Genomic DNA, 25,779 nt, shown 5'->3' with positions numbered 1-25,779 from the left:
GATATATATAATCTAAAGCCAGGTCAGTTCCATAAATGTAATGGTATAATTAATGTGTAAGGGACCAAATACAGTAATCATCATAGCCTTGAGACCCGCGTGCTTTCTTTTCAACCAACCTCCATCACCTCTGCTTCTTCCTCACCTCCAAGCACAGACCTGCCCATGTGGGTGGGTGTATCTTATACTCAGTGTTCTGAGTTCGCTTGAGTAGTTCCAGCCTTAAGGCCCTTAAGCTTAGATCTGTGAGAGAAGTCTCCATTCATTTGTGGCCGTCGGTGTCAGCCAGAACCACACAGCTTTGGTGCTCGTCACGACCTCCTGACCTCATTTATATGCCCTTGTGGGATCTCTGGCCTTTTAACTCACTGGCCCCAAAGCTGCCCCTCTGCACAAGAGCCACCCCACAGGAAAAGATGGGCCAGGATTGGCGATGGGCCAAAGGCCCTTGGACGTATACCTGGGGGTTGATTACTAGGGTTGCCAAGGTTCCTTCCCCCCACTTCTTCTGACCTGTGTCCCTGCAGCCCAGGGAGCTGTGAAGTCAGAGAGCTGCTGTATCTCCGGGGGGGTGGTCATGAAGACCCAGGAGAAATTGGTCTGGGCAGTGTTCTTAATTCTCTAACACCAGAACTAGGGGTGGGCTGGAGGCCCAGTGTGCAGAGACTGAGGCCAGAGTTAACAGTCAGATGTCAGAGGTTGTGGACTCTCTGCAGGGAATAGCAGATTCCCACATTCTATCACAATGGCTTATTCAGACCTGGGCATTTCTGTGAAACCACAGCTTGGCCTTGACTTTATCCATGCTTTCCTGTTAGGTCTCTCCGTCTGACCACAACTGTTGCCCAGAGCTGCCCATGGTTTGTACTCTAAGACTATGCCACCTCTGGAGCTTTAACAGGACCCAGGAATAGAAAGCCCTGCAAAGACCAAAGGTCTGAGGATATAGACAGACATTGAGTCCTCAGGGGCTTCTCTTCCCTAAAGTTCCGGTTCATCAAGTGAAAGGATGGCCCACCTGCTCTCCTCAGCACCACACACTCAGCCACCTCACTGCCTCTGGGTCCTTAGTCTGAGACAAAAGAAAAAAGATCATTGAAGCCCTTAGTGTTGTTAGGGATGGGATAGAGTAAACAGCCTGTGAAGTTTAGAAACACATGGTGGCTTTTCGTTATTCATATCCTCTTGGAATTACTAGTTGAGAGTATGTTTTTGCCCTGTCTTTCAAATACCAGCTTTAAGGTCCCAGCAAGATTTCATAAGCTCATGAGATGCTAAGTGGATCCTAGATATCCTGTAAGAGCCTGTTGAGCACCAGGGCTTTAGCATGCCCCAGAGACCTGTAACAGGTGCGCAGCTGGAGATGGAAGGGAAGGAAATAGGTAGCGCGGGTATGGATGATCAGGGGGTTGGCTCTCCCATAGCTGGCTTTTGACTTTTGATTCCAAAGGTGACCGAAGTTGGGAGGGCTATGGACAGCTTCCTGAATAAGTAGGTAAGTATGGGCCTGACAGTGAAAACATTCTACACTCTCTCAACTCTGGGTGGAGGGTAAGATACACTGTGCGATCCTGCCTCCTGCCAGTTCTTTCTACCATTGTCTCCTCAAACACTTTGCTCTCTTTCTTTCCTTCCGTGTTTAGGATGAAGGACACTAGCCGCAAGAACAACATGTTTGCACAGTTTCGGAAAAATGAGCGAGACAAGCAGAAATTGATTGACACTGTGGCCAAGCAGCTCCGGGGACTCATCAGCAGCCACCATTCGTGAAGGCTGGCCTCAGGCCCACAGAGGCTGCTCACTATAGCCCCATAGCCTGGGACCCAGCCCTGGCTGGCCCTGCATTTGTGCATTCTTCTTCAAAGAGAGCAAATGTATTTTTTTAATAACCTATGTACAGTATTCGCATAACCTTTCCCTATAGAAAAAGAGGCACAAGATAAAGCAAGTACGTGAGATGTTGCTAGGCTGGGGCTCAGGAGAAGTTACACTATACTGTCTGTATCATCCTAGAGATGGTGATATCACTAATCCCAGTATGATGAACCACCTTTCATCCATGGCTCTCGAGCCTAGGTCTGGGGCTCAGGAACGACACTAACAAAATGGGTACTTGGCACTGGGAGGTAAGGTGAGTAGGCGAAAAGGTAATAAAGTATATCCTGTTTACTCCCGGGTGCCCCATTCACCACATAGGTGAGGTTGATTCTTCATGATGCAAGGAGAGGACCAGGAAGACGTTACTGTTTAGTGTATGGAAACCAGCACACTGTGTTGGAGGTTCGTATCTCCTCCGTCCACCAACTTTCCCTGGCTGGGAAACAAGCATGGCATGTGGCCAGATGACAGCTTCACTCCAGTTCCCCAAGGATGGCAGTGTCTTTAGCCCATATCTGACCCAGTCTTTTATTGCTGATTTCTCTAGGGCAAGACAGAGTTGAGTATACAGTGGTACTAATTGGACCCCATGACTAACTGCAGGTTGCTCCACACCAAAAGGAGTTGTATTGGCTCTTGAAAACCAGTGTGAATGGAATCAGAGCCTCGGTCCTTTCCCCATTCTTCTCATTTTCTTCTTTCAGGGTCAGGGAACTTGGTTCAGAACATAGATCAACAAGATCTATGTTTGAGACCTATGTTTGAAGGTCTCAAACATAGATCTTCACAGAGACTTGGCCTCCTTCAGTAGTCGGATAAGTAGACTTATCCATTGAGATAAGTCGGATTCCAGAAGCCTGAAAATGGCCCTTACTCTACCCTTAGGTAAAACCTGAAGATTACCTGGGAGTGTTCCTTGTGTTGTAAAACCAGCTCCCTGGCCACCATCTTTCAAAGAAATATTATCAGCTCTGCACACTGGGGGCAGCCGTAGCTGGACAGGATGCCTCTAGGGATGGAGACGTCACCATGAAGTAGACAGGGCCAAGTATGGCTAGTAGTTTGTTACCTCTGGCCCAGCTGTCCCTTACTAAGTCATATCCTAGATCTGAAGCTCTTCTTACTCAAGCCTAAGCCTTCCATCCTCTCCTGAGATCCCCCGAACCATCTTTTGGCCTCATCTGAGAAAGATTGTCTGTAATCCTACCCCACAAATTCTGGAGTTTGCAAAGCGAGCCTGGACTAGCTAGCTTGGAAGCTGTGTCCGCTGTCCCAGACGGGCTTCTGACACAAGGGCTTTGCTGTGAGGTCAGTCAGAGGAACCTGGACTTGAAGACTCTTCAGGAAGATGCTACTGTGGCTACTGGCAAGAATATAATTATGCATCACCAGACAATGACAAATAAGCCACACAGGCCTTTCCAGCTTGGATTAGTGGGTGGAGAGACGCATCAAGCAAAATTCTTCACTACCTTTGTCAGCTACTGAGTTGCTTCTGGGGAGGGCAGTGCTTCCTTTTTCATTCCCCACCCCAGCCCCCCAGCCCCCCATATCCCATCACAACTTGAAAACCAAGGGGAAGAGATTATGCCCACAGACATGCAGGCTTCCTCAAAGCTGGAGAGACGAGTCTGCGTGTAAGCTCTGGAGAATCTTTCTGAAGCTCACCTTGAGACCTAGGTGGTTAGCCTAGGGTCTTAGGATGAGGGTCCAGGTGAATGCTGCCACCCAGAACTTCAAAAGGCAAGGGATGGCAGGGGGCCATGGGAATGAGACCCAAGATGCCATCTCCCAAGCCCTGGACTTGACTGAAAAGGAGCAAGAAATGATTACACGAATCTAAAGTCCTGTTGCTTAAGAAGGGCTCCAAATATACGCCTTTTATTAGTCCCCAGTTTGCAGCAAGATTCCTTCAGCTTTGTGCACTGAGACTTGGATGTGGAATGGAGAGAACCTTAAGCAGGTCATACTTTTTGTCTTTTTTGAGTCATCATTGCTGGTCCGGTCTCAAACATGTACCCTGGAAAGACTGCTGTAGAGGAAAGGCGAACAAGGTGGAGGAATGGGGGTTCCTCTGCACCTTGTACACAGAAGTCCCTTTAAAGGAAACACTTACTCAAGCTCAAGACTTATTAGGGAGGACCCTTTGGTAGATCTCATCTTCCCTCTCAGTCTGCCTTTAGTCTTCTCTAACGAAACCAACATGCCGCTACTGAGTTGTCTGTAGAGACACCCTCTTGGGGGGGCAAGAGAAGGTCAAAAAACAGGGACCCGCAGCGTCCAAGTTGTTTGAATTGGTGAAGTAGGAATTTTCAGTTTTGCCTATAGGCCTCTAGCTGGACCAGCCCTTGAGAGGACTCACGCACATGTGCCCATGCCCATCAGATTCCTAAGATCTGGCCTCAAGTGCCCAGAGATAGATAGGTAGGTGCCCCAGTGGGCCTCAGTAAGGGGGGCAAGAACACAGGTGGCTAGAAGCCTCCCGGCCTTCTAGTTAATATGACTCTTGACCAAGTTCTTGGAAAAACCTGGTCCATGCTTCTAGAGGGATGTTCTTGTTTGGGACCCTAGTAGGTTTCAGAAGTAGTACAGGTGGCTTGTATAGTTTCAACATTCATAGGAAATCTCTTTGAGTGAACTGTAAATGAAGCTGTTGGCGGGGGGAGGGGGAGAACAGGACCCAGAGATTGGAACCAGCAGAGTCCCTGTTGACAGAAGAAATGTCCAACGGCCAGGGAGTGCTCCCCAGTGTTTCCATTGCATACCAGGCCTAACAGCCTCTCAGGCCTCAAAGCCAGCCTAGCTTCACTGCACACTTGTCAAGCGCTTGCTCAGCAAGCCCCAGACCCAGAGCCCTTTATCCCCAAGATTGGCAGTGGCCATGACCTTCCTCATAAAGCCTCTCGACACTCCCTGGGGCCTGCTAACAGAAATCCCCCCCTACCTTGGCCTCCTTTCTCCCAGGACTCTCCTCCTGGCTGCTTCAACTGCCTCTTTTTTTCTCTTCGCCTGCATCCGCAATTACTTTTCACCAATGTGTTGGAAATGGCCTTTTTATTTTGCACAAATAGTTGTACATTTATGGAGGAAATTTAGGAGAGTCCATTTTTAACTCTAAAGGGAATTTTTTTCTTTAAAACTCACTAGTAAAGCTACTGATGCAGATGGGCCTCGTGGTTAGTGGGAACCTCCCGTGTGGAAAGAGCATGTTTATTCCTCCTGTACATTTTCCTCTCTTAACTGCTATTAAACAAGAGAGCCTATGTACCTGTTTCAAAAGCCACGGTGTTGTCTCATGGTTTTTTTTTGTTCTTCCGCCCCTTTCGCACAGTGCAGCTATGGTTGGTGATCTGGATGACAGCCAATGCACCCCCTCAACTGGACTGAGGACCAGAGCAGGCAATAGCCTGCTGGGGGGAGAAAGCCTGCCTGCCAGACAAGGGCAAGGAGCCTTTGAAACGTCCCGAACTACTGAGTTAGATCTTCCTGTCTATGTAGTTAACGCTGGCATCATCACCATCAAGACGAGTAACTTTTGAAATGCCTGATTTACGTGGAGCACCAGGCTAGGCAACTTGAGGCCTGATGGGTTGAACACCAGCCCGGCAACAGAAAGGCTCCCAGTCAGAACGGGAAGATGGAGGATTATCCAGAACAAAGCCAGGCTGGGAGAAGGGGTGAAATGAGCCGATTTTAGAGCTCAGTGTGGGAGAGGGGCAGGCACCACGGCCTGCTATAGGAATGGGTCTGGTCAGGGAAGAGAGCAGAGAGAAAGCAGCACATTAAGTAGCTGGGCCTTGAAGGACTCAAATTCAAATTGTATTAAGCTGTAGGAGTATCTTAGGCACAGACCACATTAGAGTAAAAAGTTGGCCTGAGCCTATGCATGTGCTGGGAGGTTCCTCACGGAAGCATGGGGAATAAGGCCAGAAATGGTGTAACAGCACCAGTCTGCCTGCCCCCTCAGAAGCCATGAGAATAGGATGGGGAAAATTCCTTCAGTAACAAGTCTGACTACTGTAGCCAGGTTTCAGTCCCTGCTGTGCCACTTACTAGCCAGCTGGCCTTGACCAGTTACCTCCCTCAATCTCATAATCCTCATCAGTGAAACAGAAAAGTAGTCCTAATTTACAGTGTGGTTGTCAAGTGTGAAGGAGTCATGGATGGTCAGGATGCTTCGCCAGTTCCTAGCCATAGCACGTGCACTGTTTAAGGCCTTCCCCTCCTTCCTCTCCAATTCCACAACATTCCTCATGGCTGAGCACTGGACAGAAGTGTCCAGAGCTTCTCTGCCTCCTGGCTTCTCCTCTCCAAGCCCAGCGCAGGGTGGATGGTAATGAGGCCTCCGGAGCTCCTGTACACAAAATGGGTGCAAGCCCTTCGAATCAGCCAACTGTGACTCAGGGTACATCCAGTTCTTCAGCTAGAATCTGCCCCCTCACCACCACTTAGAACATTCTCCGCTCTCTCTTTGGTGCCAGAGTTTACACTTGGTACTAGAATTCAGGAGTTCTTAACCAGGGGTTCGTGAACCCGTGGAATATGTGTATGTGTGTGAGTGTACACGTATGTGCACATGTGTGGGTACCAGCTTGCGTTCACCCATTTTTTTCTGGATAGAAAGTGCGTGGCTCTCATCACTGTCAAAGAAAGATTCGGGACTTAAATACTGAATGATAACCAAATCTCCTGAGGGAAAGCCAGACGCCCTGAGCCTCCTCTCCCTGCCTCATAGAATTCTGGAAGATTTTTCAAGACCTTCAGTTCTGCCTCCTACCTTTTCCAGGAGCCCCCATGTGAACCTCAGGTCATACCTAAAAACCGGTACAGCCACTCCTGGCTTTTTCTACACAGCCAGGTTATGGTAACTGAGGCCGGCCTGAGGACCTTGCACTTCTGAGAATACGGAGCCTCCCAGCTGGTTGGGGAGAGTCCAGTGTAGATACATGGACCCTCAAAGCCAAACTGAACCTGACTCACCTCAGAACGTTTCCTATAGCTTCCGAGCACTGACTGATGCATGGTTCCACCGCCCCAGGCCTTATCCAGAGAGGGAGTAGCCCTGGTGGGGTGTCCAGGGTGGGGTGCGAGGTGGGGACCCTGGGACAGATGTGAAGCAGGCACCAGCATGCCCCTTTTCTCACAGCTAGGCTTATCTGCGGACCAGGCAGGTGAGGATAGGGAACAGCTAGCGGGAGATAAGGGGAGGGAGAGAGAGTGCCAGACCCTTTCCCCAGAGGCCTCAGTTTTGAATTTAATGGGCAGTATGTGCCGGGAATGAGAGAGCCTCACAGCCCAGGGGACCAGAAGACAAAAGCTCTTGAGGAAGTGCAAGGAGGAGGAGGAGAGGAGTGGGGGCCTGGGCATTGTGCGGGAGAGCCACCCCTCTATCTGTTTCAATCACTGCTGGGGTTAGGGTTACCCTGCACTTGGGGCCCCAGCTGCTTTGTGGGGTCTGTGACATCAGCCGTTGTGATGGTAATGGAGGGGCCTGTCTCACGGGGGGGCTCCCCTTCACCAGCCAGCCCACATCAACTCCCAGAGAGGATTGAAGCTCCTGTTCCCTCAGGGTGGGGGCAGGATGTGGGCCCAGAACTAGACCCAAGAGAACAGGCCCCCTCCCAGTCTGAACCCACTGCTTAGTGTTATCTTCCAGGCCCAAGCTATGACCTTCCTCTCTCCAAAGCTCCAGAAAAGGAATGGAATCTGAACATTGAGACGCTTTTCTGGCCCTAAACAATCCTTCCATTCTCTAGGCTCAATGATGGGTCTATTTCCTCCTGTAAATGGGTCTCGTAATCTTCAACTTTTACCTTTGCTTCTAAGGGTAATTAATTAGATCTCCCTCTTGTTCTCCCTACACACTCCCCTCTCTGTTACAAGGCTCAGGTTAAGCCGGGTGGATGGCTTTTCTTTCTTTCTATTCCATGGAGTGCTCATTTTTAAAGCTGATGGAGTAAGTCCTTGCCCTCTCCAGTGAACCTCTTCTCCAGAGAAGGCTGCTAGGGAAACACCACTTCCTCGGGCCCAGGAAAGCGGCCTCTGCCCAGCTCAAGGCTTTTCAGGTAGCCAGTTCCGAGCAACCATTTCACTCTTTCTTCCCAGATATGTCTCCAAGGTTTTAGGGAAGGGGCTTTCGGGCTGTCAATCTCAGGAGCAAAGTGAAGGATTAAGTGATGATATGGACCTTGGAGGTGAAGGGAGGCAAAGATGGGCACGGGAGAAGGAAGATCAAAAATTCAGATTCCTTTTTTTCCGACGTCTGAGGGGAAACAGGCCTCAGGTGCAGGGCAGCATGAAGGCATCAGGTGGGGAGGAGTGAGCATAGACCCCCATTTGAGCAGCAGGAGGAGAGGCTGCTATGGGGAGGCAGGTCATGGGGGCAGGAAGTTGAGCCCTAGGGACACCGATGATTTCTAGGAACCGGGAGCTTGTCTGATGCTCCTTGACAATGAGCTCTTCGGAGGCAGAAATGACTTGGCATGCCTGTCTGAATCCTCTGCGGCACCTTGCCCAGCAAATGGCACCTGGGCACTCCTGACCAAATGAGTCACACCCGCAGTGGGGACAGTTACTACCGAGGGGGGTGCGGCTGGGAAAGCAGCACTCCCTGCTGGGAGGAATATCTTGTGGCCCACACTGGTTTGGAAGGGGATTGAGAATAAAAAACAAAGTAGCTTTTGGTCAGTTTTGTTATGGTTTTAAAATTCTCTACAGCCATGTACTACCCCACTCTTGGTATGCTGTGGAGTAAGGAACAGGTTGAAAACAGACCGCGTCAGGTGAGAAACCAAAATGGCAGTTTAATTCCTGACAGGCAGGGTGTGCTCCTGGTGGTGGTGGTGGTGGTGGTGGTGGTGAAGGAGTGTGTCCGTGCATGTGTGGATGTGGATGTGGGTGTCTAAATACTGAGCCCTAATTCCATTTCCCACATAGAATCACTGTTAACAGTATGGTGATGTTCTTTCAGATCATCTGAATATGTAGATACTTTTTTCACCAAAAAAATTGAATCCTGGTATTTTATATTGCGGGCTTCTTTCCCACTTAACGTATCTTAAACATCTTTCATGGCAATATAATGGGATTTCTTCCTTTCTGAAGCCCATGAATACTTCCATTGCATGGATGTACCTGGGGTTTATTTAATTCTGAGTTGGTGAATATCTGGCATGTTTCCAGTGTTTCACTATTGTGAGTAATATCGCAAGACTCTTGTATACATCCTTGCCTTCTTGCATAGTATAAAATTTCAGGAGTGGAATTGATTGGTTAAAGGTCGTTAGTATTACAAATCTTAATAGAAATTGTGTGTTACTCTTGAAAATCCCCAATTTACACTCCCTCCAATAGGAGAATGTGGCAGTGACCCAGCTTTCCTCCCCCCACCCCCCTCAACCCCCCACACCAAATGGCTGACTGGCTGACCAGTTGTCCCACAGAATCTCTGATTAATTTGTCAATATCATCTTTATCATATATTAAATTCCCATTTATTCTTGGGCCTATTTCTGGACTTTATTTACTGTTCCATGATCATTTCTATTTCTGAGCCATTACCATATTGTTTTAATTACCATATCTTTTTAGTCTGTTTTAATACCTACTAATCCCTTCCTACGTCATGCTTTTCTCTTTCAGATTGTTCCTGAATATTTGGATAATTATTCTTCCAGGGTAATTTTATAATTCTCTTTTTCAAGTTTTAAAAGTTCTATTGTGATTTTGATTGGAATTGCATTGAATTTATAGAATAATTTGCAGGTAAATAGCATCTGTATAACATTGTCGATGCATTTGTGAAAAATATCTGTCCGTTTACTCATCACATCTAGATTCCTCTAACAGTTTTAACATTTTCTGCGTTTGGAATCTTCACATTTCTTATTTAGTACAACCACGGATGTTTAGTGTTTTCATTACTGTCGTAAGTGAGATCTCTCCTTCCATATTCTACATTTTCTGGTTTGTTTTACTTAAAGAAGTAAGGTGTAAACATCTATCAGATTGGCAAAGTCCTGCAGTCTGATATTAACCAATGTTGATGAGGAGAGGGAGAAATGGTGGTGGAAAGAGATATTCTTAATACAACTACTTTCTAAAGCAGTTTTGTGCTGCAGATTCAAATCCCTTATCTGCAATTCAGAAATCAAAAAACAAAACAAAACAAAACAAAAAACCCCTGAAAACTGGAAGTTCTTTCTTAACATATTTGGTGGTAAAACCTAACTTGATGGGAGGCTATTTATGGTCTTTATCACACTTAATGTGGATATTTTTACTTTTCAGCACAGAAAAAGTAATATATTTGCTTATGGAATACTTCTCCCAAGCCCTGCTAGGGTCTGATACATGGCACATGTACCATACTGCCCTTCTAAGATCCAAACAGTTCTTATTATGAACCACATTTGGCTCCAACAGTTTTGAACAAGGTATTATGGGTGTGTGTCTGGTAAAGCTAAAGATGTGCATATCCTAAGACTCAGAAACTCTGCTTCTGAGAACATTCCCTAGAGAAACCTAGCCACCAGAAGACATGTTTAAGACTGTACCTTCTAGTATTGTTTATAATGATGAAAGATTAGAAATAACCGAAATGTGGGACGCCTGGGTGGCTCAGTTGATTGAGCATCTGACTTCAGCTCAGGTCATGATCTCGTGGTTTGTGAGTTTGAGCCCTATTTCCGGTTCTGCTGTCAGCACAGAGCCTGCTTAGGATCCTTTGTCCCCCTTCTCTCTGCCCCTCTCTGCTTGCTTCCTGTCTCTCAAAATACATAAACATAAAAAAAGAAATAAATAAGTAAAAGAAATAACCTAGATATCCACCAATGGGAGAAGAGATCCATTGTGATATATTCATCTAATAGAGACCGTATAGCAATTAAAATGAACTACAACTACATTCGCCAACACTAACAAACTTTTTTAATTTTCTTTTTTTTTTTTAATTTTTTTTTAACATTTATTTATTTTTGAGACAAAGAGAGACAGAGCATGAACAGGGGAGGGGCAGAGAGAGAGGGAGACACAGAATCAGAAACAGGCTGCAGGTTCTGAGCGGTCAGCACAGAGCCCGATGCGGGGCTCAAACTCACGGACCATGAGATCATGACCTGAGCTGAAGTCGGACGCTTAACCGACCAAGCCACCCAGGCGCCCCTAATTTTCTTGAATAAAAATGCAAGTGGCAGAATGGTAACAGCATGATAGAACTTCAAGTTTGAAAACATGCATGAGAATGACAGACACCAAATTCAGTGTGGTAGCCATCTCTGCAGAGTGGGGGGGGGGGGGGGAGATGAGGTTCCCCCAGGATACACAGTAGCCTTTTGATTCATCTATAAAGTCTAATCTCTTTTTTTTAATGTTTATTTATCTGTGAGAGAACACAGCGGGGGAGGGGCAGTGAGAGGGGGACAGAAGATCCTAAGCGGGCTCTGCTCTGACAGCAGCAAGCCGGATGTGGGTCTCGAACTCACTAACTGCGAGATCATGACCTGAGCTAAAGTCAGACACTCAACCGAGCCACCCAGGTGCGCCAAAGTCTAATCTCTTTTTCTCAGTCTGAAATGAATATCTCAAAATGTTGAGATGTTTTTACAAATACATAGATTTGTACTCTACATAATATTCCCAATCCTAAGAATTCTGGATGGTGAAGCATAAGCATACAGGACTAGAGCAGCTGAAGAGCAGAGACCCAGGCATTTTTTGTCTTTCTATTCTGTCGTGCTTAGCATGCTGAGCATTTCACAGGCACAGGACAGCTGCGTCACCTGCAGGCATTACATCCACCTTTAGGCGGGAGGAAAGGAACAGGAGGAAGAAGGAAAGGCAAAGAGATAAAGGCCTGTGTGGGCCAAATCTGTTCTGTTCCTTCCTTAGGAGACCATGATTTCTTTCCACCTTTCTGTAGATTTGGAGTTGCTTCCCTAAAATTATGTAAAATGTTCTCAAAATTATTTGAACTTGAATTACTATTTTAAATGATCTCCTTACATTACAACCTCTTACATCTTATTGGGCAGAACTGAACCATATGACCACCCCCAAAAACTATCACAGCCAAAGGGAGGAAAATGATCACATTTGGTTTAGATCAACTATGGTTTATTCCCTGTAAGCTCCATGAAAACAGTGTTTTGTTCACAGTTTTATCCTAAGAGAGTTTCTCTTGCATAAAATATGCTTATTAAATTGTGTGGAAAGAACCAACGGTACGTATGAATGAGAAGATAAATGGAGCTGGGTTAGGGGCAGGAGACAAGGGATCTGAGCCAATCCGAGTCCTGTCAGCTGTGAATCAGAGGGAAATGAATGTTGTCAGGGTAGTGGGTCTGTCACAATATCCTTGACCCACTGAGCCACGCGATGCAAACTATGTATTTGTTTGTTACAGATGAACAAATATTTTCTCCTAGTCTTTCCCTTAATTTTTTAAATAAGCTTTTTATTTTGAAATAATGTTAGGTTTATGGAGAAGTTGCAAATTGATCCAGAGTTCTACAGCCCTCACCCAGTTTCCTCTGCTGTTAACATCTTATATCACCACATACATTTGTGAAAATGTTAAAAACCAACACTGGTACATTAGTATGAACTAAACTCAGATTTCAGTGGGATATCACCAGCTTTTCTGTTCTGGGATTCAATCTAGGATACCATGGTGCACTTAGTTGCTACAGCTCCTTAGTTTCCTTTGGTCTTTGACAGTTTTTCTGTCTTTCTTTACTTTTCTTGACCTTAACAGTTTTGAGAAGTCTTGGTTAGGCATTTTACGGAATGTCCTCCAATTTGCATTTATCTGATATATTTCTCTTGAATAGACAGGGATTCTAGGTTTTTTGAAAGAATGCCACAGAGGTGAAACATCCTCATTATATATCAGAAGTTACATGACATCACTAGTGACGTGAACTTTGAATACTTGGGTGTAACAGCATCTGCCAGGTTTCTCCACTGTAAAGTGACTCTTTATCCCTTTCCCTACTCTAGTAGAAGCAAGTCACTGGGGCGCCCGGGTGGCTCTGTCAGTTAAGCGTCAGACTGGATTAGGTCATGATCTCATGGTTCGAGTTCGAGCCCCACGTCAGGCTCTGTGCTGACAGCTCAGAGGCTGGAGCCTGCTTCGGATTCTGTGTCTCCCTCTCTCTCTGCCCTTCCACTGCTCGCGCTCTGTCTGCCTCTCAAAAATGAATAAAACCATTTAAAAAAAAAGAAGCAAGTCACTAATTGCAGCCCACTGAGATGTGACAGGGAGGGGCGGGGGTTAAGATTTACTTCCTAGAAAATGTATCTACATAAATTATTTGGAATTCTAGTATAGGAAAGCTTTGGCTCCTCAATTTACTTAAATCATTTATTTATCTCGGTATGGACTCATGCACATGTTTTTGCACCTATTTTAAGCTATTTTCTCATTTTTTAAATGCTTTTCTTTCTTTCTTTCTTTCTTTCTTTCTTTCTTTCTTTTTTTCTTTCTTTCCTTCCTTCTTTCTTTCCTTCTTTCTTTCTTTCTTTCTTTCTTTCTTTCTTTCTTTCTTCTATCTCTCTTTCTTTCTTTCTTTTTGAGAGAGAGAGCATGCAAGCAGAGGAGGTAGACAGAGAGGGAGACAGAGGATCTGGAGTGGGCTCTGTGCTGGCTCAGCACAGACAGAACTCAGGAACATGAGGTCATGACCTGAGCCGAAGTCTGACGCTTAACTGACTGAGCCACCCAGGTGCCTCTGAACTCTTAGTTTTTTATCCCACTCTCAAATCTGTATGTCTATCCTTGGGACTTCTGTATTTATTTTTACTTTGGGTTATAATTCAACACCATGTTATCTATTTCTTTGCTCAGTTTTGGCCATTGTAATGCTCTTTCAGGTTGGTTCCTGTCTACCTTTGAAAAACCTCCATCGTCTCATTTATTTGAACATTTCCTTGATTTATGAAACTACAAGATGCTCCAGGCTTATCTTGTACTTTTCCTGTTCCAGTTCTAGAATTAACTAATTCTTCATGGAGCTCTAGCTCCTTTTATGGTAAAATGATATTTAGAAACCAAGATCTGGGTGCTTAGTGTGCTCATTGCTACTAGGGTGTTGTTTATGGGCTCTCAGCAGACAGAGCTAGATACTTTATTATATAATAACCCGTGTACACACACATATCTATATTTGTTTCTGTATCTATACATCTCTCTGTGTGTGTATGGTGTGTGTGTTTGTGTGTATAATATATGATGTATGTAATATATATATATATATATATATATATATATATATACATATACATATATAAGTTTATACAGATGTTTCAAACTCTAATCCAGTACCACAGGGACAATTCTAACCTTTCCTTCTCTCCAATGATAAGAACCTGGCTCCCACCATCTACCAGCCATTTACATATTCATTCAGGCCCACTATACAGTTTCAGAATTGCTAACCCATAACTTCCCATTCACCTATTGTTAATTGGTTGTACTAGCTTTGATCGTACAGAATTTTGAAATGTAATGCAGTTGAATTGTCAGTCCTTTCCTTTAAGCATCTGAGTTTTGTTTCTTGGTTAGAAAGGCTTTCCCAGCCATCATCAACCCCCAGATTATAAAAATATTTTAGTTTTGTTTTACATTTAGGTATTTAATCTATCTGGATTTTATTTGAGGATTATATGAGATGCAGCTTTAAACTTTTTTTCTCTCAAATGGCCATCTGAATGTCCTAAACACCTATTATTAGTAGTCAGTCCTTTCCTCACTGATTTGCAATGCATGAGTCTCTTTCTAGACTCCATATCCTACTTGTGTATTTGTCTGTTTCTGTGCTAATAGGAGACTATTTTAATTTTTGATATCTTAAAATATGTTCTGATATCTAGTATGGAAAGTCTCCCATCATTGATCGTTTTCAAAAATGTCTTGGCTATTCTTGTATGTTTATTATCACAGGTGAGCTTTAGAATTAATTTGTGAAATTTCATTTATAAAATCCCATGGGATTTTGATTGTGATTACATTGAGTTTATCCAATTTTGGAGAAACTGACATCCCAACATGGTAAGTCTCTATTTAGGTCTTCTTTTATTTCTTTCATAAAGTTTTATGCTTTCTTCCCAGAAATCTTACATTATTCATGAATTCACAGTATTCACATTATTCATGTAAATTCACATGAATATTCACATTATTCATTATATATTTTAAATTATATTTTCAAATTTATAAATGCTAACATATAAGAAAGCTGTTGATTATATATATGTTTGTCATGTATCTGAGCAAGTTATTACATGCTTTTTATAGATCTAATAGGTTTTTAGTTGATTCCCTGAGATATTGTATTGTAGGCAGTCCTAATAGCTGTAATAATGACAATGTCCTATTCCTTTCTAAATCAAAAAGCTATTTATTGGCGGGGGGATGAAATAGGTAAATCACTAAGCAAACCTAATCAAGGAAAAAGAATGTAAGAAATTATAAATACTTTCCTGATTCCTGGACAAAATTAAGAATCAGAAAATGGAAATAACCACAGACTTGAGGGAATTTTAAAAGCAGTTTTAAAAAATAACTGAAATATAAGTAAATTATATGGAAATAAATCCATAAACTTAAGGATGGCTGATGGTTCCAGAAAAGTATATATTGCTAAAGTTGACCCAGAAAGGAAGAGAAAGCCCCAAAATTTTAATTATTGTGAAAGAAATCAAGGAAGTTGTTCAAGAGCTATCTCATATTTATATTTATATTTATATTTATATTTATATTTATATTTATATATTTATATATTTATATTTATATTTATACTATTACTGGTTTATTTTTTGATTCAAGTAACACAGTGTTACATTAGTTTCAGGTGTACAATATAGTGATTCAACACTTCTATACATGTCTCCATGCTCTTCACAATAAGGGTACTCTTAATCTCCTTTACCTGTTTTACCCATCCTTCCCATATCCCTTCTGTCAGCCACCAGTTCGTTCTCTGTATTTGTCTTTTTGTCTCTTTTTTCTTTGTTTGTTCATTGGTTTTGCTTAGATTCATACTTTTGATTTTTCCCTTGCATTTCTGACTTTTTAAAAAAATTTAATTAGCTAAGACAGTCACACAGTGTGGAATAACAGAGGTCATGGTTAGGATTGGTCCCTTTCCTTGCTTGAATTGAAATGCTTCTATGTTTAGTTGTGAACCATGAGGTTAAAGTTTCTTCTATTCTTAGCTTATTGCAAGCTTTTATAAGAAATTAGTGTTGAATTTTATTAAATGCTTTTGTTCCAGCATAGACTAAAGTGATCAGTCTTTCCTTTATCTATTAATATAGCAAGTTCTAATGTTGAAATATCTTTTGATTCATTGAGTCCAACCCCACCTGGTTATGATGTCTTATTATTTTGATGAACTTCTGAATTTTATTTAGTAGCATTTGATTAGGATTTTTGTATAAATATAAGTAAGACTTGTCTGTGCCAACACTACTTTTGTACTGCCTTCAAAAGGTTCTGTGTTGGTACACAGAAAGAATTTTTTTGAGAAATCTTATCTTTATTCTCTGCTCTGGTGTATCAAGGGTTATCTGTTCTTTGACATAACTTATAAAATTATCTTCATCTGGGGCAGGGGTAGGTACCTAGATTGCTCGTCATTGATAGTTTGCGGTTCCTATAAGTCATCAGGTGAGTGTAGGTGAGAGAGAAACAGTAAGGGTGGGAAGTAACTTGAGAAAATAAGTTATAACCACAGATCATCTCTAAACAAACTCTTCCCATCCTGAAGATTTCCCTACTCTGAGGAAGATGGCAGTGGGGATGGAGATGAGGGGTGGATTCAAGAATCAACACGGAAGGTAAATCAATTGACTTTTGGTTAACTAACATCCAGGGACATGGGAGATGTCAAGCTAATGACATCTAGTTTACTAGAAAAACTGACAGAGTTGCCAGAAATACAGTTGCTAGTTTCCAGGGGAGGGTAGGTTTGAAAGAAGGCGAAGAATTCTGTTTTAGACACTTGAAGAAGGTATCTTTTAGAAGCTTGATGAAGGAAAGAGATTAGGCACAGTGTGCCGCCAAATGGTAAATGTAACCTCACAACTGGCCCATCTCCAGTCTACAGATCAGTGACTAGAGGCCCAGAAAGTCTGAGTTCTTCAGTCTTTTGATTCTAACAGTCATGTTTATTTATTTATGTATTTATGTATTTAGAGCACGGGAGGGGCAGAGGAAGAGGAAGAGAGAGAATCCCAAGCAAGCTTCATGCCCAGTGTGGAGTCCAACCGTGGGCTTGACATGGGGCTTGATCTTACAACTGTGAGATCATGACCTGAGCCGTAATCAAAAGTCAGGCACTTAACTGACTGAGCCACCCAGGCGCCCCAGTCATGCTCTTTAATTGCATCCTTTATGAGGTGTCAGCCTAGAGTTCAGTGGCATTAAGGGAAAGGCTTTTCAAGCTAAGAGAGATATTGGTTTGGTTCTGGGCGGAAGGGAAGAAACATTTAGAAATGGCCAGAATAAAGTTGCTTGCGATGGAAGGGAGTGAGGTCTTGGAATACATGAGGGGATTCATTCAGAAAAACACTTACTGCGAATGTAGATACGGGGGCTATGAAGAGGAAGAATGCCCAGTTTCTGTACCTGATGTCATTTTAATCCATCAATAAAATTCCTGATGTCCCAGTTCACACCAATACAACCCACCTCACTCTTTGTCTCTCCTCCTACCTCCTCCTCCCCCACAGTTCCAAGAGGTAGGGACCATATCTGCCTTAATAAGAAAGAGAGGAAGGATTACAAGGATACAATCAGTGCTCAGATGGGATGTACAGAATGTGCTGGAGCACCAGGGAAGGGGTGACAAACTAGAAAACTCCACAAAGAATATGATATTTGAATTGGGTTTTAAAAGATAAGTGGGAGTTTACCAGCCAATGAAAGGAAAATATGTGAAGCAGAAGGACATTGAAGGGAATATAGAAAAGGAAGGATATTCAAAGTAGTGGTAACTGGCATATGTAAAGACTTAGATCACTTCGCATCTATTAGACTGGCAGAGTTAGGAAGTGGAGTAAGGCCAGGGCTGTTGACGATGAGGGCAACCAGGCGTCTTTGCGAACTGCCAACGAGCGTGGACTAGTGCAGTCTCTCTCGAGTCCCACAGCGCAACTTAGCGCGAGCATGCACACCCTCCAGGACCTCGCAAGCTCATTCTTGGTCAAACACCCAGACGAAATGGCATCCAGTGAACAACGTTTGTGGTAATAAAGCTTTGGAGGAAGTCTAGGTGTCTGTTACTAGAGTAAAATGCAGTAAATATGGTAAATACGTATTTTACACATGCATTGCCACAGTCAGAAGTCACAAGATAGAAATAACGCAACATAAATCGACCTCAAAAGTCGCATTCACTTTTTTAAAAATCCCAAACCAGACTTATAGTGCAAGATCGTTTACGTCAGTTAAAATTACATACTTACACAAGATAGCATTATTTTCAAAGATAACGGATACTTCGCCAAGGGTATATACCAACACAGGGGAGTGTGAGTCTGGGGGTGAAATGGGGGATCCAAAGTAGGGCTGGGGGGAGGAAATAGGAGTGAAGCCTGTACTGACGGAAAAACCCAAGAACTGAAGCGTACGACTTGTTTCCCGCCCGTGAGGTCCAAATAAAGGACCTGGAAGCATGAATGCCTATGGAATGGCAGGGGCTGGCTGAGTGGAGGGAGCCCAGGGCTGAGGCTGGGAGGGAGGCTGGAGTCAGAGAGGCAGCCTGGGCCCCATCATGAGGGCAACAGGGAGCTGCTGACAGCTTTCAAGCAAGGAGAAACATTCTGTTTCAAAGGTTCCCTTCTGGTGACCTAGAAGGTAAGGAAGGACTGGAGATGGTGTAGTGTTCAGGAGACTACTTTAAAATGACAGGAGAAAGACCCAGATCACAGGTTATGTGTGTAGGTGGTGGTCTGGAGTAAGGGCTGTATCTAGGGCCATTGGAGGATGCCACAATAGACCACCTCTTGTTTTCATGGGGGCAGTCATGGGCTTTGCTCATTTCAGTACCTCTCTGGAAGTGTGTGAAGGTTGCCAGCCGCATAGAGGCCGGTGACGGGTCTCTCCTCTCCCAGTCGCGTTCCCGCGTCCATCCCTGCCTCCCTGGGCACAGAGAATAGGAGACTCAAGTGCCAATTCCAGCTCTTCCCTCAGGTTCCAGAAGTGACCTTGGACAGGTCACACTTCCTCTCTGGGCCTCACTTCCTCTCTCTTCCCTTTCCAGCTTGCACTTTCTTTGGCTTCATCTCATTCCTCTAGCAATAGCCCTTAACAGGGAAATCTTGCCCCCGCCCAAAATCCCCCCCCCCCCATGTCTCTAAAGTCCTGACATCCTCCTTAATCTTTCAGCTCCACTGCCCCACCCTGGTGAGGAGGAGCAACAAATTGGTATCGTAATGGCCCTGCTGATTGCATTATGGGTGTCTAATGCAATATGCCCTCATGAGGACCATCCATCAGAGCGGGGCCCCTCCCCAAGTCCCTGCCACCCCAGTCACATTAGTCAGGCAGCCCATTCATCACTACCACACACCTCCATGGACACTGGCCTAGACGGATGAGGGGCCAAATCAGATTTATGGGGAGGAATCGTGGAAAAAATCAGCCCCATCCATCTCCCAGACACTGAGGAGGGAGCCCTGTGTCCCCATTCCCTCCAAGGCTCCTTAGGGAAACGGGTGCTAATGGAGAAGCCAGCCAAGTTGCTTTTGTTTTCCTGAAGGTCCATTCCTGAGCCCCTGTGTTGCCTAGCACAGCCCTACAACTAGCTTCTCTAGGGGTTCATAATTTTTGGAGCAAAGCCCCTGCCAGACTGGGACACAGTGCCCAGAGTCGGCTACCACTTCTGAGAACGCAGGGAATTCATTTGACCAGATCCCTGGGTCGGGCCCGCTGCTGTGAGTGGAGCATGGGAAGGAGCAGGCACCAAGCCCAGTTCAGCAGTGGGACCTAGGGCAGCCTGCTTGGGAAAGGTGATTTCACCCCGGCCTTCCATCTGGATGACACTTTGCCCAGGGCTCATTTTAGCTCTGTTGGCCAGACGGGGCAAGTCTCCTCCTGTGCATGGAATATACTTGGAGAAGATTGAAAATGAGATGGAATGAGAAGGGGAAAAGCTACCTTTCAGGTCCTTTCAGGATGTATGAGAACTGAAGCCTGTATGATCTGGGGGACCCTCTTTAAGAAAATAATGCAAAATAATGAATTGCTGGGGCCACTCTCAGGTTTTCAGAAGGAGCCTGTACAAGTGAGAGACCCCAAAGCTCCAGCTTCCCCAGCCTTACCTTGAATCTTCCCCTGCTATGAGCCCACCACTGTGTCAAATATTTACATGGATTACCTTTTTTTATAAGCCTCACAACTGCCAACTTCCCAGGAAGGCAAGAACTTATTCTCCCCATTTGTATAAAAAAAATTGAGGCTCAGTGAAGCGACTTGGCCAAGACTTTACAGCTATGGATGGTAGAACCGACCCCCTGGCTTGCTCTCGGCCCACCGCCTCTTGGCCTGAGTTGCGTCGGCTGGTCGTGTGGTGGGCACAGAGGGGCCCCTGACTCAAACGTCTGCTTTCCAGACAACTCTCTGTGGATGCAGTGTCCTCTCCTCCAGCTGTTGCTCTGTACCCAAGTGCTGCAGCTGCTTTAGGGGCTCTGGGAGGGACCAGTCAGCCACAGGACGAGGAGGGTGGAAGTTCTTGCAGCATGGAGCTCTGGATCAGTGATGGGTCCCCTGTCTTACAGGAGTTAATCTTGCTTCCCCCAAACTGACCATGGCCCCATCTGAGCTGGGTCCTGGGGGGGGAGAGAGCTCAGCAGCTGAGCAGAGCTGGGAGCCATATCTGCTTAGGCAGAGGGCCATGCAAGATCCTTTTTTGTTTTTTCCTCAACTGTTTATTTTTGAGAGAAGGGGAGAGAGCAAGTAGGGGAGGGGCAGAGAGAGAGTGGGACAGAGGATCTGAAGCAGGCTCTGTGCTGACAGCAGAGAGCCTGATGCCGGGCTTGAACTCACAGACCGTGAGATTGTGACCTGAGCCAAAGCCAGATGCTCTACCGGCTGAGCCCCCCAGGCGCCCCCACGCAGGATCCTTTTAATGTGACTGCAGCCGCCTGTGAGAAGCCTGCCCACCCCTACTCCCACCCTCATCCCCAGCAGGCCTTCCTCACTCTGCCCAGGCTCTTGTGAGGCGTCTCTCACACTGCAGGCCAAGCCAGTCACTGCTCATCCGGGCACAAAGCTGCTGAGAATAGCGGGCGGTTGTCCTCCTGCCAGGCCTGAGGCTGCGAGGCCATACCGTTCAGCCCCCGTCCCGGCGTGCGGAGAATGGGAAGCAGGTGGGGCACGTGTGGTGTGAAGGAAAGACACATGAATGTCCTTGAGCGTGTGTGAGTGCAATAAGAGCATCTTATTGAGAATCAGAATGTGAGCATCCCACCCGGTAGAGGAAGCATTAGACACCCTTCCCTGTTCACTTGCTTCTCCATGGGATGGTTGGGTCTGGTCTCTTCCCCACCGTTGCCTCTTGCCCCTGATGGCAGCGCCCCCTCCCCTCGGAGGGCATGCCCCCTCCTCCACCCCTTCCCTCACCTGTCTTCCACACTTCTCTTCTGCCTTCCTCCAGGCCCTGGCCCCTCCGGGCCAAGTCGCCACCCCTGCTTGCTCCTCTGGCACCTGAGCTCTCCTGCAGTGGAGAAGAGAGTGTGCGGAGCGATCGCACCCCTCTCTGTTATTGGTCTGCTGCTCTTCCCATGCTTTCCCCACCCCCCACTCCCACACGGGGTTTGTGTAGAAGCACTACCTATTGGGTGTAGTCCTTCTTCTGAGCTCACTGGGTGCTGTCATCCCCACTCCTCCAGAGGTCCCCTTCCTGTCTCAACCCCGAGCACACGGCAGATGGCTATGAAGTCTGGTTGTGTTCTCCAGGAAGCCATGGCCTGGGGAGAGCATAGTGCAATGGGGGGTCTCTACCTGACGAAAGACAGGCAGCTTGCACGGAGTCTCAGCCTGGGGACAGACAAGACCATACTCACTTAGGAGGTGCCCCTAAAATGGTTATGTCACTATGTAATGTGGCAAAATGCCTCAGTGAAATAGATGGTTCTATATACAATTATAAGGTACAAAAATTAACTCCTAAAAAGGCAGCTGGATAAAAAGTCCTACTAATGGGTGTCCCTAGGTCAGGAAGCTCTGTGTGCATGTGCATGCGTGTGTGCAGGTGTGCGCGGGTGTGGATGTGTGTCCCTAGGTTGAGTAGGGCTGAAATTGCTAAGGGGCGTTTCTCGATAACCCTGAGATTTCAGGTGCTGAAGGGAAACAAGGTTATCAGTCTCAAGTGAAGTTAACGAGGATGTGCGTCATGAGCACAGAAAAGAAGTCCCTCGTTCCCAGATTCCTTTTCCTCCACTTGTACCTGGTGTTCCCTGGGACTCTCTCCTAGGCCTGCTCCCCGTTCTTTGTAGCCTTCTCTATCCCCACGTCTTCCAGTAGCATCTGAATACAGATGATGTTCAAATCTCTCTCCAGTCCAGATCTCTCCTCTGTGCCCCAGAATTCCATATCCAACAGCCCACCAGACAGCTCCATTTGAATAATGCTTCATCACCTGGAAACTTCCAGGGCAAAACCAAACTCATCTTGTGCCCCAAGCTTCACCCTTCTTCGGAGATCCTTAGCTTAGTAGGTAAGATCACCATCACCTGAAATCCTAAGCCCCTCTCCTTCATCCCTCCACCCCTGGTCACTTGCCAGATCTGTCCCCTTTTTGATTGAAACTCTAAATGTTTCTAAAGTCTGCCCACGTTTCTCTATCCTCGCTACTAGTGAGGTTTAGTCCTCAGTGTGCTGGCCAACAGCTCAGACTAATCCAAATTCCCAGGGTTTGAATTCCAGGAGTGATTAAGTCTAACTCCCCAAAATACAGCAACGTTCACTTGGGCAAGTTTTTGAACTGCTTGGTACCTCAGATTCCTCCTCTGTAAAGTGGGGGATAATACTATCCACTTCCTGGGGTCACTGTGAGGATTCAATGAAGTAATATATCCGAAGCACTTAAAAAAGTGCCAGGCACATAGGAAATGTTTAACCAAGTGTTACCTATTACTACCGTGCTATTGTTATCACAATCGTTAGAACTATTACTATGCCCTGAGTTATCCCCAGCCTCCTGATAGGTCTCCCTGGCCCCGCTCTCATTCCCTTCTAACCCAGTCGCCCCCCTGGAGAAGCGCCGAGGCTCACACGGGGCAAGTAGAGTGCTCTGTGAATAAGCGGCAGAGCAGATTTGGTGCCTGTAGGTCTAATGGACTCCAGAACCCTTGTTTTTAGCTACTAAGCCCCTCTGCCTATTCGCCAGCACAAAGAACGAATGGATCTGGAAAGCAGGATTGCGAGGAAGGAATGAAACCAGTGGGGGGGAAACTAAGGCAGAGATTTTCCATATGGGCGGCCATCTAGTTGCAGGAGGCTGGACGCCAGGGCCTGGTGCTGAGGCTTGACTGGAAGAGGAAGCAGAGAGTTTTGGGGGGGACGCTGATGGACAGAGTGTGTCAGAGGGCCAAAGTCCTCCCAGGAACTTCCTGGTACCTCCCGAGTGGTCAGGCCCGGGCACGGGGACGAAGTGAGAGCCTGGAGGGACCGCAGGCATGGGCTAGAACAGCCTTGGCCATCAGAACAGTTAGACCAGGGCCATCTCTTCTCTTCGGCCACCATATCAGCGTCTGGGGAGGAAACTAAGGAAAGCTGCAGCACCCGAGACCCCAGTTAGCACGGAGCTGGGGTGGGATGGCGCGGGTATAAGCGTGAGGAGAGAGTGGGGGGTGCTCAGTGGGACAAACCACACAGCCTCCCCACTCTGCCTCTCTGTCTCCTTCTGGCAGAGAGTCAGCAGGAGCCATGGCTCGTGCAAGAGGACGTGCTTTGGGGTGGAGGGCTCTGCCAGCGAGGTTCTCGGATTAGCTCTCTCTCTCTGAGCTCTCCGGACAAGGTGGCTGGTCAGTCAGCCTCCCTGCCTGCTGTCTGACTCCTGAACAAAAGCCAGCCGGGAATGGGAAGGCAGGGTAGGGGGTGGGCTCGTTTCGGGCACTGTCCCCAAGCTCTGGATGAGGGCGTATTTTCTGTCAGGCGTGTTGTTCTGCGTCCAAGGCTGGTGCCTTGGGTTGCTGCCCTTTGCCCCCAAAGAATGGAAACAAGTGTTCCAGTGCCCCCGTGTGCCCTGCTTCGGGCCTGAGGCTGCCTCCACAGTCCATCCTCCATCGAGCCATCCTCAGTGTTCAGGTGCAGGACAGCACTTTGGCGAGGAAAAGTGCGCCCGTCCCTCTCCTAACCAGACCCCTAAAGAGAAGCTGGCTGCACAGGCTGAGCCGGGGGTGGGGTGGGGTGGGGTGGGCTACAAAGGGCACTGCCCCTCTCTGAGCAGCGAAGGTTTCCCTGGCAGGGGGGCTGGGAGGAGAGTCCTGGAGGGAGGAAGCTGCGCTCCAGCTTGTCTGACTCAGCCCATGTGAAAATGAACAGTGTTCCTTTTAAAAATCAACAATCTTGCAATTTCTGGGATCCGTGGGATTTGTGCAGCTGAGGTTGAGGGTGGGGGGGAGCAGTTTTTAACACCAAACCACATGAAGGCAAATTCACTGAGAGCCACCCAACCACATCCCCTGCCTTTCATATCGGTGTTCTACCTTCCACAAAAGCTCTGGGTTCTCTGTCATGCTTTCTTTTCTCTTCCTGGATCCCAATTGTCAAGCCTTCAAGAAAATGCACTTCAGTCCTTTGTCACTGAGTGTAATTTGATAAACTGAGCAGAAACACACTGCTCTCCCCATCCTTTCAAAAACTGTTACTGCCAGAGAAAGAGGCTGAGGGAAAGAGATCTGAGGTCTTTGAATGGACGTTTAAGCACGAGCGCACGCACACACACACACACACACACACACACAGTCTCATACACATACCAGGACATAGAGTTGCCTGGGATGGGAGGGGAGGTTGAATCCCAGAGACTGTGCGTGGGGGCCTGGCCCTGGGGTCCTGGGGCGGATGCCCTCCCAGCTCCCAGCGACTCCCCTAGTTGCAGGCCTGGTTGCAACCGCCCAGTGGGCGGTGCCAGGGCAGGTCCCAGGCTATAAAGGGCTCTTGGCTCCCAGGGCCAGAGGGAACGCCATCGCTGCGGCAGTGTCCCTGCCAGCCACAGCCAGCTTGGGGCACTGCCGGTGTCCCATCGCCACCAGGCAGGCTACACTTTTCCAGGCAGTGCCGATTTGGACACAGCTATCAGCTGCGTTCCTCGTACCTACCCCGTTCTCTCCATCGGCAAGTCCCTTTTTGGGTTGCTTTCTTCTGGGTTGGGTGTGGGGCGGAAGGAAAAGGACTGGGTATGGGGGCTCTAACAGGGGAGGATGGGGGTATTTCCATTTCTTTTTAAAATTCCTTCTGGGGCACGTCTCTGAAGCTGAGATTTCTGGGATGAGGCTCGTTCCTTATTCAGGGAAAGGAGAAAGCAGCAAACTTCTTTCCCAAGGGCTTCCCCTTCCCAGGGCGGCAAGAGGGTGGGTGAGGGGCGCTCTCCTAGCCGGTGGTCTCTGGGAGGTTGGGAGTAAGGAGCCAGGCTGTGCCTGCATCGGACACTGGCAGGTAGAGACCCGTGGACGGGGGTTGTTATCTGTAAAACAAATCTAAAATTAAAAAATAAAATAAAAAATCTAGACAGCCAATGACGACGGGATACCTGGGGGTGGGATGGGAGCAATCACACTAAAGGACAAAGAAGAAGAGAGAAACCCTTAAGAAATAAGTAACTGGAGTCCAGAATCAGCTCGGCTCCCACAGCATCACGAATAGCAGGATGGCGCCTCCAAAGAGGTGGCTGG

General features: G+C 46.6%; 1 protein-coding gene across 4 annotated transcripts in view; it reads left to right on the top strand.

The window, feature by feature from the left end:
- The window catches only part of EXOC6B (exocyst complex component 6B), a 613,936-nt gene extending 611,512 nt beyond the window's left edge, over nt 1-2,424 (top strand). For all 4 annotated transcript variants that reach the window (XM_053890818.1, XM_053890816.1, XM_019441650.2 and 1 more), the window contains exon 22: nt 1,644-2,424. In XM_053890818.1, coding sequence (XP_053746793.1) covers nt 1,644-1,770 — 127 coding nt within the window. In that variant the 3' untranslated portion in view covers nt 1,771-2,424. The remainder of the gene's footprint in view (nt 1-1,643) is intronic.
- Nucleotides 2,425-25,779: the final 23,355 nt, after the last annotated feature.

Source organism: Panthera pardus, unplaced genomic scaffold (assembly GCF_024362965.1).
Source record: "Panthera pardus isolate Hobbes unplaced genomic scaffold, ASM2436296v1 HiC_scaffold_25, whole genome shotgun sequence".
NCBI lineage: Eukaryota > Metazoa > Chordata > Mammalia > Carnivora > Felidae > Panthera > Panthera pardus.
Note: the sequence above shows the minus strand (reverse complement) of the source record. Positions and strands in the feature narration are given on the sequence as shown.